Below are 17,451 nucleotides of genomic sequence, written 5' to 3'. Positions count from 1 at the left end.
AAAAAAAAGGTGGTGTCTACATAAACAGTTTAAATAATCTCTATTCATCTTAAGGGCAAAATTAACTTTTTTTTTGCTAACTTACAAATGCTTCCCAAATTTTCCACTTTTCTACCTACTATGCCAAAGTAATATCAGACTTTGGTAAGTGGAAGAGATAAAAAGAATGATGATTCCCAAAGTGTAAGCCAAAAAAAGGAAAAAATGCCCAATGAATTAGTAATTAAAAAGGAAACATCTCAATAAAGATGAAACCATCCTCGAAGACTAGCCAGGAATCTTTTCTAGAAATAACTTACACCATTGAAGAGGTGGACTGAGTGAGCACATTTCCTGGTATGTGAACTGGTGTCACAAACTCAAATGTTTTCAGGGACAAGCTCTTAATCTGAATGTGTGAAGCAACCAAGTCTTAGACCACAGAAAGTTGTGATGACACTAACTACCTACTTGCAAAGAGCAGGTTCCCCTTAAGCCCTCAAGTGTGCGTGTGTGTGTGTGTGTGTGTGTGTGTGTTTACAAACTGGGCTAAACAAAGAATGGCTGGGGGCTGAATTCTGCCTGTGGACCACCAGTCTGTGATGTCCACTGAAGGCAAAGTTGGACACTCCTCTCTCTACCTCACTGCAAGGAAACTTTCCGTTCTTCAGGCCAGCTAGTTCAGGACATTTCATTATTGCTGTGGTCTGAATACCGTGTCCCCCTAAAATCTCTCTGAGGAAATTCTAACCCACAAAGAAGATGATATTAAGGAGGTGGGGCCTTAGGCAGAGTATGAGGATGGAGCCTTTGTGAACGGCATTAGTGTTCCTATAAAGGGCTCCCTAGCCCTTCTACCACCTGAGGGCGCAGTGAAAAGATGCTGCCATAAACCAAGAAGAAGGTCCTCACCCGACCACGCTGGCCCCCAACCTTGGATTTGCAGCCTCTACAACTATCAGAAATAAATTTCTGGTGTTTATAGGCCCCCAGTCTCTGATATTGTTACAGCTGCCCAAACAGACTAAGACCATCATCAACCGTCCCCTTTATTTTCCATTTTATAAGAAATATCAGAGAGTCAAAAGATTTCCTAGCTGAAAGTGAGTATGTTAGTTTTCAGTTTCATTTCCCAGGAATTAAAAGGAGGAACTTCATCAACTGCACCTCCTGTCTTCCAAAGTCCCCGCACTCCTTCTACACAAAACACAAGAGGAGAGATTTCATGAGATGCCAGCTGGATGGAGCAGTTCACTGATAAAAATCAGGTATACATGGGATTACTAAGAATGACTGACATCCTAAAACAGTGAGAATTGAACTGTAAAGCAAAGGATTATCTCAGTTTCATTCTGCAGGTAAAAAACCAAAATGCCATTAATGCTGGTCATATCTCATAGTCTCTCAAGGAACCACAGTTTTGATTTTAAGCTCCCCTAGGCATATTAATGGGAGACAGGATGTCTGCACAACCTAGCTCCATTATCTGTGTTTCCATACTAAGGCATTCATCATTATGGGAAGGGAAGGTTGGCTCAGACGACAATCATATCTTATACCAATACTTGTGTAACAACACAGTTTAAGTTTACTCCCAGAGCTCATAATTCAACTACTAAATTACTCACATGTAAAGCTGATGATCAAAGAACTCTGTATCAAAATTCCTGATTAATACGAAAAGAGTTTTTGCTTACTTAAACACACAATGGATTTAAAAGGTCTCTTTCTTTTTTTTTACTCTGTAGTTTTTTAGCTTTATACAGATATTGATATAAAATATATATAAATTTAAGGTCCACAACATGATGATTCAAAACAACACCACACTGGGAAATGATTACAAAAGGTCTCTTTATAAAGAAATACTTAATTGGCTTCATTTCACCCTGACTAATGTTTCTGTCAATGTGATTATATTAGAAAATATGTTTATTCTTTGAAAATAAAACCATGTCTGATATAAAAAAATAAAAATAAAAAAGGTCTCTTTATTAACTTGTGCATTTTTGTACAGAATATACCTAACTTTTTCCTTTCAGTCCAGTTGGAATCATGACAGTCAGGATTTAGGCTAGAATTATGTGAGCAAAGTGCTTGGAAGGGTTTTCAAAGCTGGACTACAATTATGTTAAAAATATGTATGCACACAGACAAAGACTAGAAAGCAATTTTTTAAACATGCAAAATTATATTGGGAAGGTAGAACTACAAGTGCCTTTTTCATTTTGTAATACTGTATTATTCTTGATATTGTGGAAATTCAATGAAAATGACTTAAAGCTCAGGTACTTACCATGGTTGGAAAATAGCGACTAGTTTTGAATTTTTTCAGCGCCATAGAAGAGGTGTAGGTGCCCAAGAAGAGGATGAAAGACATGAGTGTGATATCAGGAACAAAATCACAGTTGTTCCCCACGAGCTTTCCTCCGTATTTCAAACACTCCTTCTTCGACAAAAGTGCCCAGTCAAAGGTAGCGTTATGGTACTGCAGAAGAAAAACATGACAGCTTTTCTAGATGATGCTGACACATCAAAACAGCTTTTGATACTTGATGGGCTGATAGGGAATTATGCTCAAAGTCTCTGTAAAACAGTCTGAGGATTAACCACTGGAGGGTGAAACCTGAGGAGGTGTTAATGGAATAACAGGTAAGGGGGGGGGCAGGAGGCTAGCAGTTATTGAAAAGATAATGAGAGTGATGCAGTCCGCTACCGAGTTCGTGCTCCGACCCTACAATCCCCCATCTGTTCAACAGCAACAAACCACAAAGTCCTTCTTTCCTGTGAACCTTTCTGAGAGTAAACCAAGACACAATAATTAAGTCTCAAAACACGAGACTCTGTGAAGCAACTTTGTTGTTCAAAAAGTACTTACTTTTGTGGTGCCTGGCTTCTTGTGCTCCAAGCTAATGGCCCTATAGTTAATGCTCCAAAGGTTATATCTGGTCAATTAATTTACCCAGCACTTTCATAAATGAGCTATTTCTTTCCTGAGTATCTACAGAGTGGTGACTTAAGGAATTAAATGATAAAAATGTTGGAGATTTCTGCTTTTTCAGTTACACACTTTAATAAAATACAGCTTTTTTCTCATTGACTCCAGGTCAGCACCACGAGCACCCACTACTGGAATGTGCTGTGATGGGCTGTGGAGTTAGAGACGGGATCTCTGTTCCCGTGTTACTTGGCCTCAAATTCATAGGTCAATTTTCAAATTTTCTTCTACCTCATGACTTGCTGTCATGTTGTCAGTGCTGTACATTTTGATAACAGCTCACTCCTGTTTCTATTTGCTGTTCTAACATGCAAGAGAATCACTGGGCAAGCACAGTAGATGAGGCCAGTGCAACCAACCTCCAGCTGCTCTGAGCTGTAGCTGCTATCAGCTTACAGCTGCCTCCTTCTCTAGACAGCTGCCTTTTGCTGCATCAGAGCTGCCTCACCTGGAAGGATATGCCCCCTTGCAACCAGTCACTGACCAATGCTAATGGGGTGCTACTATCTGAATAATTGGGCTCCATGAAAATTCATACACTGAAACCTAATTCCCTACGTGATGGTATTTGGAAGAAGGGCCTTTGGAAGGCGATTAGATCATGAGGGTGGAGCCTTCATGAATGGGATTAGTGCCCTTGTGAAAGAGATCCCAGAGAGCTCCCTGTCTGCCATTTGAGGACACAATGAGAAGACTGGCAATGAGCCAGGAAAGAGAGCTTCACAAAACATCGAATCTGCCAGTGCCATGATGTTGGACTTCCTCCTAGGTCCAGGGTTAATGGCTATGTCATGTGCTAACAGAAGAGTAATTTGACAATAAATAAAGATAAATTTTTCCTGTCCTTTGGGGCAAGAGTTCTACCTCATACCAAATGCATCATCAGTATCCTTTACTAGTCACGAATTCTCATGATATAAGTAATCTAGTCATAAAAGATGATCATGCACATGCAAGAAGACTCTCTGGCCAGAAGGAATTCATATTTTTATAGAGCTCAAAGGTAAAGTTCTTACTTAAGTCAGGGGGAAAAACAACTCTAGACCTTTCCCTGAAATATTAGTTTCAATGTGTAAACAGCTGAATTGCACAATTACTCTTTAATCAAACTCTACTTCTGAGAGGTGATTAATCACTTCTCATTTTGTTTTTCAGATTTCTACATATGAGTGTTTTTAGCACAGTTCAGTTCAGGGTTAGAGGTCATAAGAGGTAACAGATTTCTTTTGTTTTAAAATCAGCAAAAATTTACCATAATTTCACTTTTATTTCAGCACTTTAATGTCAGCAGAATCGTCCGTAGCTGGAGCTTCCCAAAGTGGTGAGCAGCGTGGAAACAATCCCATCAGGCAGTTTTATTGATTTGCTGACTGAGATTCAGGCTGAGGTAAAAACTACACAGATGTGCATGAAGTGATAGACATGTTCCCTTGTTTATGATCAACTTAAAATGCCAGCATCACAAGTTTGTATGCCTCAAATGATTCTCTGTGTCACTGAACAGAAAAGTTAGCCTCCAAACACCATCATTCACTAAGAGCTTCAGTATAAAAACTTCAGGCAGCACGTATGCATAAGTATCTATGTTTTAATACGCAGTTTCCCATTCCCATAAAACTTAAACTCTAGCTAGTAAGGAATTCTATTTAAATATCACTGGAAAGGCATCTATATTTTTTCCATTTCTCAGTGTTATTATTCCATATAAGCTGCTATCAATGAATGTGAACTCCATAAAACTTCAGGCAAAACCTGTATCAAGAACTAAGCATTAAGACTGAGCATGACTCATCTATTAATGGTGTACACAAGGAAACATGCAAAGTAGAGTGTTCAAAAATTAGCTGATAATTTAATCATCACAGATACTGATTTATGTAATTTTTATTACAACATATCTCAATATATTTGTGAAACAGATAGTTTAGCATAAAAATTGTATTTTTTTGCTTCAGAGGTCAATTTTGCCTTGCCCAGTTAAGGGGAACACTAAAAACAAGAGAAACTGCACTGATACCAGTTGCCACTTGCAAAATCTAATGGTTTCCAAATTTTTATCATCAGCAAACACCTTTTTCATGTAAAATTTATGCAGAGCCCCAATAATTAAAACTGAGCTATTCTGCCTTTACACCAGTGAGGAGGCATTTAAGTCTGTCTCTCAACACATCTACCTACCTCAAGGCAGCCCCTGACTCACCTCTCTGGATTCCCAGCTCAGTCTGAGAGGAACGTTGCTTTAAAAACAATGCCGTTTCATTTAAAGTTATCCACCTACCTATCTCTCTGTCTACCCATCTCTTATTAAAAGTTATCTAAAATTACCATGAATAGTTTAATCCCAGAATCAGCAAACTACATCTCACAGACCAAATTCTGCCATCCCCCGCCCCTGTTTCTGTAAATAAAAGTTTTATTGAAACACAGTCATGCTCATTGATTTATATATTGTTCACAGTCGCTTTCTGCTACAACTGTAGCATTGAGGGATTTCAACAGAGACTGGCCCACAAATTCTAAAATATCTACTATCTGTTCCTTTACAGAAAAAGGTTTAATTTCTTGTCCAGGGCTCCTATGTTACTTTATATTATTCTTTTAAATGAAATCCTCATGATTTCAGCAGAATAGTACATTACACATTTTTGTTTGGCAGCCTTTTACACTTATTATTTCATGAACAGTGTTTTTGATACTAACTGATTGATTTTAAGTAATTTTAGTTTTGATCATTCGTAATTTTCAGATTGTAGTAAGTCATAGAATAAGCAAAAAGACGTAAGTGATTCCTCCTAAGTTCATTTATTTTGAAGGAGAGATTGAACATGTATTAAAGCAGCAGACTGGGAAAATACCTTCATGGGTTTCAGTCTCAACTCTATCACTATTCAGGTGAAAGACAGAAAAAAGTAACTTCACTTTCCTGTGCAGCTACGAAGAGGACCTGTCACGCAGAGTACCAGGAAGATCTCTGTGATCATAACTTTAAAAAATGCTCTAAAGTGACTAGTATTCTTCGCATGCAAACCAGTCTGATTACGGTTCAGTAAGTCATGGTGGAAAATGTACAACCAAGTGACACTGGCTCCTGAAAGAGGGCAACTCTGTGCCAGACATACCCAACGGAGATGCCAAGTGACATGAAAAGGAAAGAAATCCCCGAGTCCCCTTAAATATGTAAAATACTGTGTGCATGTACATTTCTCTGGGAAGAGCCACCACAGATTTCATTAGAACCTCAAAGGAGGCAGTGATGCGTTGCAGCTTCAGAAGCGCTGCTCTAGTGCTATTATAACTGAGATAATTCTGTTCTCCTAATATGACATTCTCTGTGTATTTCAGCCACACTCCAACTCTCATTCACTCTGAAAACAACTTCATGCTTTTAGGATTAACAGTGCTTTGTTAACTCCTCAGCAAATGTTCTCCAATTCAAAGAAAGATTAATCATTTTGTTATTACTTTTTAGTAAACTATTCTACATCCTACTTACACGCTCAGAGGCATTTTAAACTTCACATGTTCAAAACTAACTCCTAATCTTCCTCCTGAAACCTGCGACCCTTAGGGTCTTGCCCATCTCTGTTAATAGCAACTTCATCCGCCTACATTCTAAGAACAGAAAACCCTGAAGTCATTGTTAATTCCTCTCTTTCTCACAAGTTACATTATGGTGAAGACTTTATATTAAAATGTATCACATCTCACCCACAACCATGGCTACAAGCCTCTTTCAAGTGATCACTCCTCTGGGCTTAGGGCAGGAGACTTTTATCTCATTGCTCTGTCCTTTACTCCTTAGAGGAGATTCTCATTTCTCCATGGCTTTGATCTATATTTCCTATGCAAAATTCTATACACAGGGTTTAAGTGGTTAAATCAGAATCTAAAGAACAAGACAGATAGGAATATAATCTCAGAGGTCCTCTCTGCCTGCCAGAACTCTCATAGCACGTGACCTCTATTTCTCATGCTGCTTCTAACTTCCTATTAAAAGTACACTGTAGCTTCCCTCAGTGAGACCATCAGTGTGATAAGCTGGAAATACTCAGAGAGATGTCCAGTGGGACTGGTGACGTGCAGCTGGAAAAGATGTCAAGTTTGGAGACATCGACTAAGGAGTTAGCTGCAAAGAACTGATCACTGAAGTAGTAAGATTTAATAAAACTACAAAAGGAAAATGTGCTAGGAGAAAAGAGTGTGAAACATCTAGGGTACCCACAACAGAAGTAGAGACATCACAAGAGAATGATGGGTAAAAGGAAAAGTACAAAGAGTATAATGAAAATGAAAAGAAGGGAAAATGGGGGCGAGCTGAGAGGGTCAAACGTTGCAGAAATGATAATAAGGAATGAAGACTGAACAAAATCCATTGATACATTTTTATTATTTTTGGTAACTAGAATGCTTTGGTAATTTCTTGAGCGAGGATTCAAATAAGAGAAATAAGCTGAGAAATGTGGGAGAGTGAAAAATTGAAACGGCAATTCCAGACAATTTTTTTTTCAAGAAATACAGTGGCCAAAGGACAGGCTAGAGCATGTAAGCATTACATGATCCAGGCAAGTTCTTCAGGGCTGGTGAAGACTTCTGAGATGCTTATGATGGATGAGAAAGAACCCAGTTATGGGTACGGAAGGATAAAAAGGGTGCTGGGAATAAGAAGGGTGGAGAAAGGAAGATGAAAGATTAAGCTGGAGAGAGAGATGGGGGGAGAGTGTGACTAGGACTTGGCCTGTTCGGACCAGAGATGGGTAGAAGCCAGAAATGACAAGCGCATAGCATCTGCAGACCCAAGGGACTGTGTGTCACCAAAAATAAGAATGAAGAGCTGACCAAGACACGGGCAGAGTCCAATTTAGGATACAGCAGGCACCAAAATAAGCCACAGTTAACTGAATGAATGAAATCATTCATCAAGATCCAAATATTTGACATATTTAAGGAAGATACCTATCGATTTATCTATCCTTTCAATTGGAGGACAAAATGAAAGCAAAATAAACTTTCACTTTAGAGTGATCAGGCAAAATACAGGATTCCCAGTTACATCTGAATTTCAGATAAACAATGAATAATATTTTCAGTATAAGTATACCCTATGCAATATGTGGGACATACTTACACTAAAAAAAATTATTCATTATTTATCTGAAATTCAAGTGCAACCATGACTCTATTTTTTTTCTAACTCTGGTGACACTATTTCAATTAGATACAGGCTTTTCTTGAGTAACAAAACAGAAAGTAGAAAAATGTGGTCAAAACAAAACAGAAAATGCATTGGGCCCCAATTATATGGATAAACTAAGATAAGCTTTAAGGGAGCAATAAAGAAGAACAATTTTGAAAAGGTTTATTAGAGAAATAAAATACGACCACTTAAATATTGGCTAATTATACAAGGCAGTAAAAGAAAGAGGTGAGTAGATCAGAAGAGGGACTTACTCATTTCATGGAGCACAAGGAAAACAAAAATTAAACTACACCTTACAAGAGACTTGTCTTTGTAGAACTCTCATACTCAAAAGGCAGTAGGGAGAAAAGTGGCAGGACAACAAAACTAGGAAGGAATGGCCGAGAGCAACAAAAGCCAATGGAAAAGGGAATGAAAGCGACAAATTTTGGATGTATATTTCTTCCTGTATTGGCAGAAACAAAGAAGTAAAGCATTAGACAGAGACACACCATGAGCAAAGATGCTGATTTAGAGACATACAATGCTTCAGTCACTTACCCAGTAAGTCCTTTAAGTCTACAACTTATCGAATACTCACCAAATGGAAGAACTCACAGTGAGTGCACCAGGTGGGCCAAAGCAGAGTGTCTGCATAAACAGGTGTAAGAAAAAGAGGTGCCAAGAAAATGGGACCAAGTTGCTGAGGGTCTTAACCAAGGGCAATCTCATGAAAAGAGATTTCTACCTATTTTTCTGGATCTCACTGTCTAGAGAATGACCCTGTCTGTATTCAGTGTTTATAAATCTAAAAAGTCAAATATCTACTGAAGGATTAATTTTAAAATTTTAAATATGACAGCATCCTCCCCAGAGACAAAGTGGGGGATACATGAGAGAGAATGGGCAAAATTCTGACAGTCATTAAAGCTAGGTGATGTGTAGAGGAGGATTTATTGTATCATTATTCTGCCTATTTAAGTGCATGTTTTAAATTTTCCATAATATTTTTTAAAGTAGGAACATGTTGGGGGAGGGTATAGCTCAAGTGGTAGAGTGCATGCTTAGTATGCATGAGGTCCTGGGTTCAACCCCTCAGCACCTCCTCTAAAAATAAATAAATAAACCTACCCCCCCCCAACCAAAATAAGGAAAAGTTAAAAAAAAAAAAAGTAGGGACATGTAATCTTCAAGATTTAAGGACAGAGTGGTTTTTGCACTGGACTTTCTTAATGAGAGAAAATCACAAGTATGCTATGCACAAGAAGATTAATATGACATTCCATTTCCCATGAAAATGAATGTTAACTCCTAGAATCACCCTGAGAGGACATCAAATCAAAGCACTTTTGCTTCCATGTCTGAATGCCAAGTGGAATTTATGAGACTGTAACAGTTCTTAGGCCCACGATTAACAGGATCTCCATGTAGACATGATATGCTTCACTGGGTAACACAATGTGCAAAAAATATTTTAAATAAAAATGAAAGATTTCTATATTGCTCTCCTTGAATATCAACTGGTAAAATATATGCCTTTATATTTTATATATATAAAAGTGAGGGTAAGGTGACAAATAAGTCACAAGGTTACGTATTTAATGTACTCATTCAGGGTTTTTTCCCTGCAGTGGGTAAGCCAGAAGGGCAGTGATCTGTAGTCTTACTTTATGATCTGCAGGATGCATGTGAGCTGCGATTTCCAAAACAAATTGGTTGTTCTGCTTAAGATATCGAAAGTTGCAGGAGACTGTTAGTTGTCCCAAACTTAAGAACCAAAACAAGCCAGATAAGCTATAAAATCACAGTTTAAAAAATTCCATCAGAGAGGGAAGAATGCAAAGAAACCTAAATAAATTAAATTCCAAAAAGTGACAAGACCTTCATAGGAGAGAAGCGATCGCTGGTGCACAAGCCTTGGCAGAGCAGCAGGGAGAGATAAACCCACTGTAGATGGAGGTACGGAGAAATAAGCCAAATTTTTAATGAATTTTTAATGGCTGCCTGTAGTCTGGGGTGACAGGCTAGAATTCCATGGAACCCCTGGCATCAACCCACCTGCATCCACACACCAACCACTTTTGCCAACTGCATAGACTGTACATAAAAGGCTGGAGAGATTGGACAGGAGAGCTGAGAGAACCCCCCCACCTTAGACACAACATTTCATCAAATGCAAGGAAGCCACTTTCCTAAGATGGGAAGGAGAACAGGAGAGCTGAGGGGAATCCCTTGGAGGTATTCAGCTCTCTGACAGGGCTAAGGCACCTGCTCGCTGAAGGCTGGATGCAGAGCAGTTGGGCAAAGAAAGATCTCCCAAGGCTCAAAAAACTAGAGCATAATGCAGGAAACAGAGCATTTCATGGGACTTCCTGGGATGATGGAACACGCTATACCTTGTTTTGGGTGGTGGTTACATGAGATAAGAAATTGTCAAAACTCATTACAAAGAGCACATAAGAACTGTGTATCTTAGGTTTTGCCTCAATTTAATTAAAAAATCTCATAGGAAAAACAGATACTAACTGATCCATTCTATCACCTTCTCAGAAGAGACTGACATTAAATTTTGAAATCTGTTCTCTCGCTCTAAGAGCTAGTAAGCAGCACATCTCAGTGCTGACTGTTGAGACACAGCGTGGATAAGCTGTGGCTGGTCTCGAAGATTTAGAGATCTTTTAAAGAACATTGGTTGCAGGTTGAAGGGATATTCCAAGTGAGAAATCTACGGGAAAACTGACAATGGTGAGACAGTTTAAAGAACAGACTTACCTTATGATCCAGCAATCCCACTCCTGGGCATATATCTGGAGGAAACTCTAGTTTGAAACAATACATGAACCCCACTGTTCATAGCAGCACAATTTTACAATAGTCAGGACATGGAAACAACCTAAATGTCCACTGACAGATGACTGGATAAAGAAGATGGACTACTACTCAGCCATAAAAAAGAATAAAATAATGCTATTTGCAGCAACATGGATGAACCTAAGATCAGCATACTAAGTGAAGTCAGAAAGAGAAAGAAAAATACCATACGATATCACTCACGTGTGGAATCTAAAAAAGAGACGTGAACTTATTTACAAAACACAAACAGACCCACAGACATAGAGAAAAAACTTATGGTTACGCGAGTGAGGAGGGATAAACTGGGAGTTCAGGATTGCAGATACTAATTACTATAAATAAAATAGATAAATAACAAGGTCCTTCTGTACAGCACAGGGAACTATGTTCAATATCTCAGTAACCTATAATGAAAAAGAATATGAAAACAAATATATGTATGTGTATGTATGACTGAAGCATTATGCTGTACACCAGAAACCAATACACTGGTAAACTGACTATACTTCAATTTAAAAAAAGACACAATGATTCCAACAATAAATGGAAACAATGGGAAACCTATTTTTTTCCCTTGAAGGGTGGTGATCTGAGAGTTCTGATCTGCCTAAACGCTCTCATGCCCCATTTCTCCTGCTCTTTCCCCCTGAAGACACACCCACACCACGAGGAAGAAGAAAGCTTGTCTTCATGCTAATGAAGCTGAAAAGAAAAAGGCTTCCTTCCTCTGACAGGATGTTCTCAGCGCCTTCTGAGAGGGAGTCTCGCTGGTGCCCAGGGGCCGCGTGTCACTTTTACAGTAACTTCTTTCATAATCTAATTATGGCCGAATGAAAAGGAGGAAGTGAAGTGGCTGACCATGTCCTAGGAAAGGTTAGCAGAGCCAGTGTGGCCGAAGAGAGGAGCCAGCAGCCTGTCTGAAGCACTGGCTTCTAATTTCTCCCCTCCACTAACCTGAGTTATAATGGCAAACAGCCGAGAGGAAGGACGAGCATACCTACATAGCATAAGACAGCACCTAACACTGATGGGGGGACAGGTGTGTGCCAGCCACTCTGCTAAGTTCTGCTTATTTATTAACCTGGCTCTTCCAGTATCCTGGAGGTAAATACTATTATCACCACCATGGTACGGATGGGAACTGAGAAGGTCCCACAGCCTGCTGAGTACTGGAGCGCTGCATTTGAAACCAGGCAGTCTGACGTCAGAACTTAGTATCTCTAAGTCTTTCTACGTGACACGCTAGTATGCTACCCCAAAGAATGGAAACAGTCAGATTTTGGAGTTAGAAAGCCCTGAGTTCAAATTCCGATTTTACTATATACTGGTCATATGGCCTTTGGAAAGTCAGCTAACCTTTATAAGCCTCTGTTTCATCAATAAAATACCAGTAACATATTAACTCACAAAGTTATTGTGAGGATTATAGACAATTAATGTAAAGAGCCTGATCCATAGTCAGTGCTCAACTTTAGGTACTATTACTGATGATAATAAATCATTATCTCTTTAACTCTCATTTCTGGATCATGTGTGTGTGTATGTGTGTGTGTGTGTGCGTGTTTAGTGTCTGTGTCTACACAAAGTATACATAAAGGAATTGATAGATAGAAAAGGAGAAATGAAGAACAGAACAAAAGTTGTTCATAATTACACACACACTACATATTTTCCCCCTAATTTCTTCCCTAGAGGTGCTGGACAGAGCAACTTAACATTTTAATTAAGGTGTGCCACTGACACACACATGAGGGGACTGTTGTCCTGGAGCACAGACCATTCATAGGGACTAAAAAAAGGACACAGTTCAATCTGCAAACACTGAAGCATCGTGGTGCAGCAGCAGGACCACAGGTTGTGGAACCCAGACCTCAGTTCAATCTCTGCTCTACTAATGTACGGCTCTGTGACCTGGAGCTAGAAAGACTGTTTACCTCCCGGAGCTTCAGTTTCTCTCATCTAGAAAATGAAGGTAATCTTGCCTGGTAGTTGGTGTTAATGATTACAATACATATTAAGGTTTATAATGATGATAATATGTATGAAACACCTGGTCTCCTGTAGATGCTCTATAAATGGCAGCAAAATTACAATCATTATTGTATCTTTATGTCCTCTGTCATAGTCGTACCAGAAGTCAACCACAACTCCCATTTGTTTTCCATGAATCTTACAGTGACATCTTGCTATAATTACAATATCAATTATGAGAGTCTCTCTAGAACTTGCCCAAAGACAGGGCTTAAAAATTCATTAATTTCAAAGCTTTCCTTGATCAGTTACAAAAAGAATTAAATTAGGAAACAATCTCTTTTTAAGTCACTGGAAGTGAGTGTTTTATTAATTTTTATTGCAAATTAACTTACCATTTTAATTAATTACATGTAGAGTTTAAATTTTTAATTAGATTTTAATTAAATTTCTTGAAAGTCTAGAAGGATGTATTTTTTGGTGTTTTAGTCACATCCTTTAAGGCACTAGGTTGGCTGACTCAAAGACTGAAAACTGAGCTCTTTTCTGAATGTGCCCTTTAAACATACACGTATTCTCTTACACACACACACACTCACACACACTCTCAAACATGGAAGAAACAGAGAGGCAAAGTTTGGGGAAAGGCAGGGAAAACAGTAAGTAAAAAAGTGAAGAGAGCCGTTGAATATGAAAACGACAGAGAACGTGAGAGTTGTCCAGGAAAGATTCAAAACATCATCTTTGAAAGGGGTGACGTGGGCACTTGTTATGCAATATCCGTAGGAGTGTTCTGGTCTCCTGAGAGATGGGCATTCTATCAATACAAAGTCTTATGGTGTCTGTCTTCATAACTGAGAGATTGATATTCTTTGGTAAGCTTCCACAGCCAGTGCAGAACGAGCACAATTGCAAGTCTGAAACAGCACTTTCCCCTTTCTCTCCAACACAAAAGTCTCCTTCCAGGGTGCGACCTTCCATGCAAAACAGCTCATTTTTAAAGCTTAGTTCCAGTCTCTTAAAGATCCTTGGTTACAAGCCATGGGAAAGGACGTCATGTGACAGAGGCACAGTCCTTTCGCAGTGACACGGGAAATGTCCTGCTACCGTCACCCTCAGTGAAGGGAGCACAGCACCACCTGGGAGTCAGAAGAATTCGCAATCATACTAGAAACAAAGAAAGGATACCATGCTCTTATTTGTCAGCTTACCTCACTTTCCCTTGTGAAAATATTTCAAGGTGACCATTAATGGACAGAACAGTTAAATTTCTGAGAAGGTTTGAAAAGTATGTTGTAGGAGTAAATACTCACTTCAGTTTAAAAGAAAAAAGAAAAGGAAACAAAGCTGACCAGAACACAGAAAATGTTTTTTCTGTCCCTCCACTTATCACTGGTTATTAAATACGTGTTCGGACTAGATTGCTGAATGGTGGGAGATATCATATGAATATTATAATTAGAATATACAATATGCAAATGATTTGAAATATTAAGTCACTTACCGTGCCAGTAGAAGAAACAGTTGGCAAATCCTCAGGAGCCAATATGGTATCATTAGACACTGAAATATTAACTGTAAGAAAAAGATAATTTTTTTTACTACAAAAATAAAATTTAAATGAATGGTATGCATAATCAGGAAACTAAAAAAGCAGGAATGGGAATTAAAAAATGTCTTCAATAACAACATAAAGGCACAATTAACTTTTCTTTATTGTAACTGTATTCACCTTTCACCTAGACAAAAAAAAAACAAAAAATTGGACATGTCTGTTGTGCTCTCATCTGGTAAGAAACAATGACAAATACTTAAGGAGATGGTATTGTAATTTATTTGTTTCAGGTTTAAAAAAAAAATTCTTGGTTACTAAAAGGCACTCAATATATTTTGCCCAGTGGAAAAAATGGCTGTTAAATAAGTGAAGAAGTTGATTACCGGCTTCATATACAGTCAAAACTCATAAATTGAAGCTTTACTAATTAGGAATTAACTGATTAGGAATTCTGGAAATTTGGACTTCATTTGAGAAAGGATATCTTGGCACAATGTGTGACAACAACAACAAAGTACTAAATAAATAATAAATTATATAAATATAATGGACATGAATAATTAATCTAGTTTTTAAATTATTTTCATATAATTTGGCATCATTTGTAGATTTATTAAGATGTCACTTGCAGAAGAACTCAATTTACTTATTAAACCAATCCTCCTCTTCGAATTATTTCATTATTTTCTATTTATGAGTCTAAAATTAAAACAGTATTTTAAAAGTATTCTATAATTACAAGATCTTTCTTTATCAGATAAATCTTTTCCCTATTATGTGAAGCATTATGTATTAGAAAATAAATTATTATGCAGAGACTATCCCTAATTTATGGAAATAATGTAAAATTACACTTAAGTTTTTGTCTTTGAGGATCACGAAATTCATTTAACATCCAAATTGCTAATTATTATTTGGTCCTAGAGCATTCCCCCTCCACCCAGTCCCCAAGCCCCTAGTCTGCCTTTTCAGTCTGCCATGTGTTAGGTCCCCCTTATATAAACTTTCAAGGAGAAACAAACAGGTTCCTTTGACTGCTGAAATTTAGAATATAAGATCCCTGAAGGAAGAATAGAAGGGGCAGGCCTTCATTGCTTTTTCCCAGAATCTGATCAGTCTGGTCCTTCACCAACAGGAGCACAAAAATATCTGTTGATTATCCAACCTTTAAAAAGAAGGAAATCCTGCCATTTGCAAAAGCATGGATGAACCTGGAGGACATTATGCTGAGTGAAATAAGCCAGGCAAGGAAAGACAAACATTGCACTGGATCATTTATAGATGGAATCTCCAGAAAAAAAGAAGTCAAACCCACAGAAACAGAGACTAGAATGGTAGTTGCCAGGAGGTAGGGGTTAGGGGAATAGGTAGAGCTGGTAAAAGGGTACACATTTTCAGTTGTAAGAGAACTAAGATCTGAGGCTCTAACATGTAACACAATGACTATAGTTGATAATACTGTATTGTATAGTTGAAATTCCCTAATAGAGTAGAACTTAAATGTCCTCACCAAATCAAATCAAATCAAATCAAATCAAATACACGAGGTCATGGATGTGTTAACTTAGTGGGAATCCTTTCAGAATGTATATGAATATGAAATTGTCATGTTGTACACTTTAAATATATTACAATCTTACTTTTCAATTATATGTCAATAAAGCTGAAAAAAAATTCTGTTCACTGTCAATAAAAGAAGCTAGGAAAGGGGCCATTTAATGACTGTAAGTGAAGGAGAGCAGATAAAGGCAAAAGAATTGAAATAAGGGAAACAAATAAAAGGAGAGACTACTAAGCTTCAGTCCTATTTTTTCTCAATCCATTCTGATCTTTGAAGGCTCTGGAATTGTTCATCTTTTAACCTAGTGCTAGCTGCTGCCAGGGCTTCCCTAGCCTATCAGTAAAACAAGTACACATGCACACTGTTTTCTTATTCTGTTTCATTACATGCCACAGAAAGAGTCAAAATAGGATAAAGGATGCTTGGCCCAAACAGAAAGACCTAGCATGAATCCATTCCATAAAGGAAGAAGATGCTAGTAAATTATTATTAACAAAACCTAGAATTTTATTACTATTTTGCTCTAAAATGCTTAAAGTACATTTTCTTATAATTACTCCACTTGTTCACATTGAAACAGACAAGCACATGTTAACAGGTATACTTTTATACTGGTTTTACTTTGAATGGGACCCAGACGCAAAATATGTCAGGTTTCTCGCCCAGGGTTACAGAGTCAACTAGAAGTGGAGCTGGTACCTAAACCCTGTACACCATTCTTCCTTTTCCTACCCAGCATTTCTATTCATCAAAATCAGGATGATTCGTGCGGTCACAGAATTCAAGGTGGGAGAGGGCCTGCCAATGTTAGATGACGTGGGTCTTGACTGTAAATTGAAATGTCTGACCTGTCTGAACATTCGAAGGAAACTAGCATACATGAAATCAAAAGCACTATTTAGACGGTGTCTAGAAGCTGCTCTTCCTGAGCTAGATTCTTGAATGCAATTTTATGAGCTTCCTGTCACAAGAGAGTGAAGGTCTTTTTGCAACACACATCTCTGCCTGAAAACAAGGAGTAAGGAGTGAGGAGGGAGGAAGGAGGTGTTCCAGGCTCTTTCTTTGTGAAATGAATGACAGATAATAAAGACCACGAGTGAACTAAAACAGGATTCCAATCCGAACTTTTAGTAACTTCTCTCAAGTTCTGGATACATGTCAATTTGCTAACTAAAATCTTTTTATCTTTTCCATTTCCTTTTGAAATAAGCTATGAAAGCACAATGGCTCTTAAAATCCCAAAAGAGCAGTATCAAAAGGACAGTAAGGGGGGAAGGGTATAGCTCAGTGGTAGAGCACATGCTTAGCACGCACGAGGTCCTGCGTTTAATCCCCAGCACCTCCATTAAGAAAAAAAA

The 17,451-nt window shown here is 38.2% G+C and overlaps 1 protein-coding gene across 4 annotated transcripts in view; it reads right to left on the bottom strand.

Moving 5' to 3' along the window:
• SLC4A4 (solute carrier family 4 member 4) overlaps positions 1-17,451 on the bottom strand; it is a 314,261-nt gene that overhangs the window by 50,996 nt on the left and 245,814 nt on the right. For all 4 annotated transcript variants that reach the window (XM_072941127.1, XM_072941141.1, XM_072941149.1 and 1 more), the window contains exons 15-16: positions 14,482-14,552; positions 2,276-2,467 (exon numbers count right to left, since the gene is read on the bottom strand). In XM_072941127.1, coding sequence (XP_072797228.1) covers positions 2,276-2,467; positions 14,482-14,552 — 263 coding nt within the window. The remainder of the gene's footprint in view (positions 1-2,275; positions 2,468-14,481; positions 14,553-17,451) is intronic.

Source organism: Vicugna pacos, chromosome 2 (assembly GCF_048564905.1).
Source record: "Vicugna pacos chromosome 2, VicPac4, whole genome shotgun sequence".
NCBI classification, from domain to species: Eukaryota; Metazoa; Chordata; class Mammalia; order Artiodactyla; family Camelidae; genus Vicugna; species Vicugna pacos.
The sequence above is the reverse complement of the archived record's forward strand: the minus strand, read 5'-3'. Positions and strand labels throughout refer to the sequence as shown.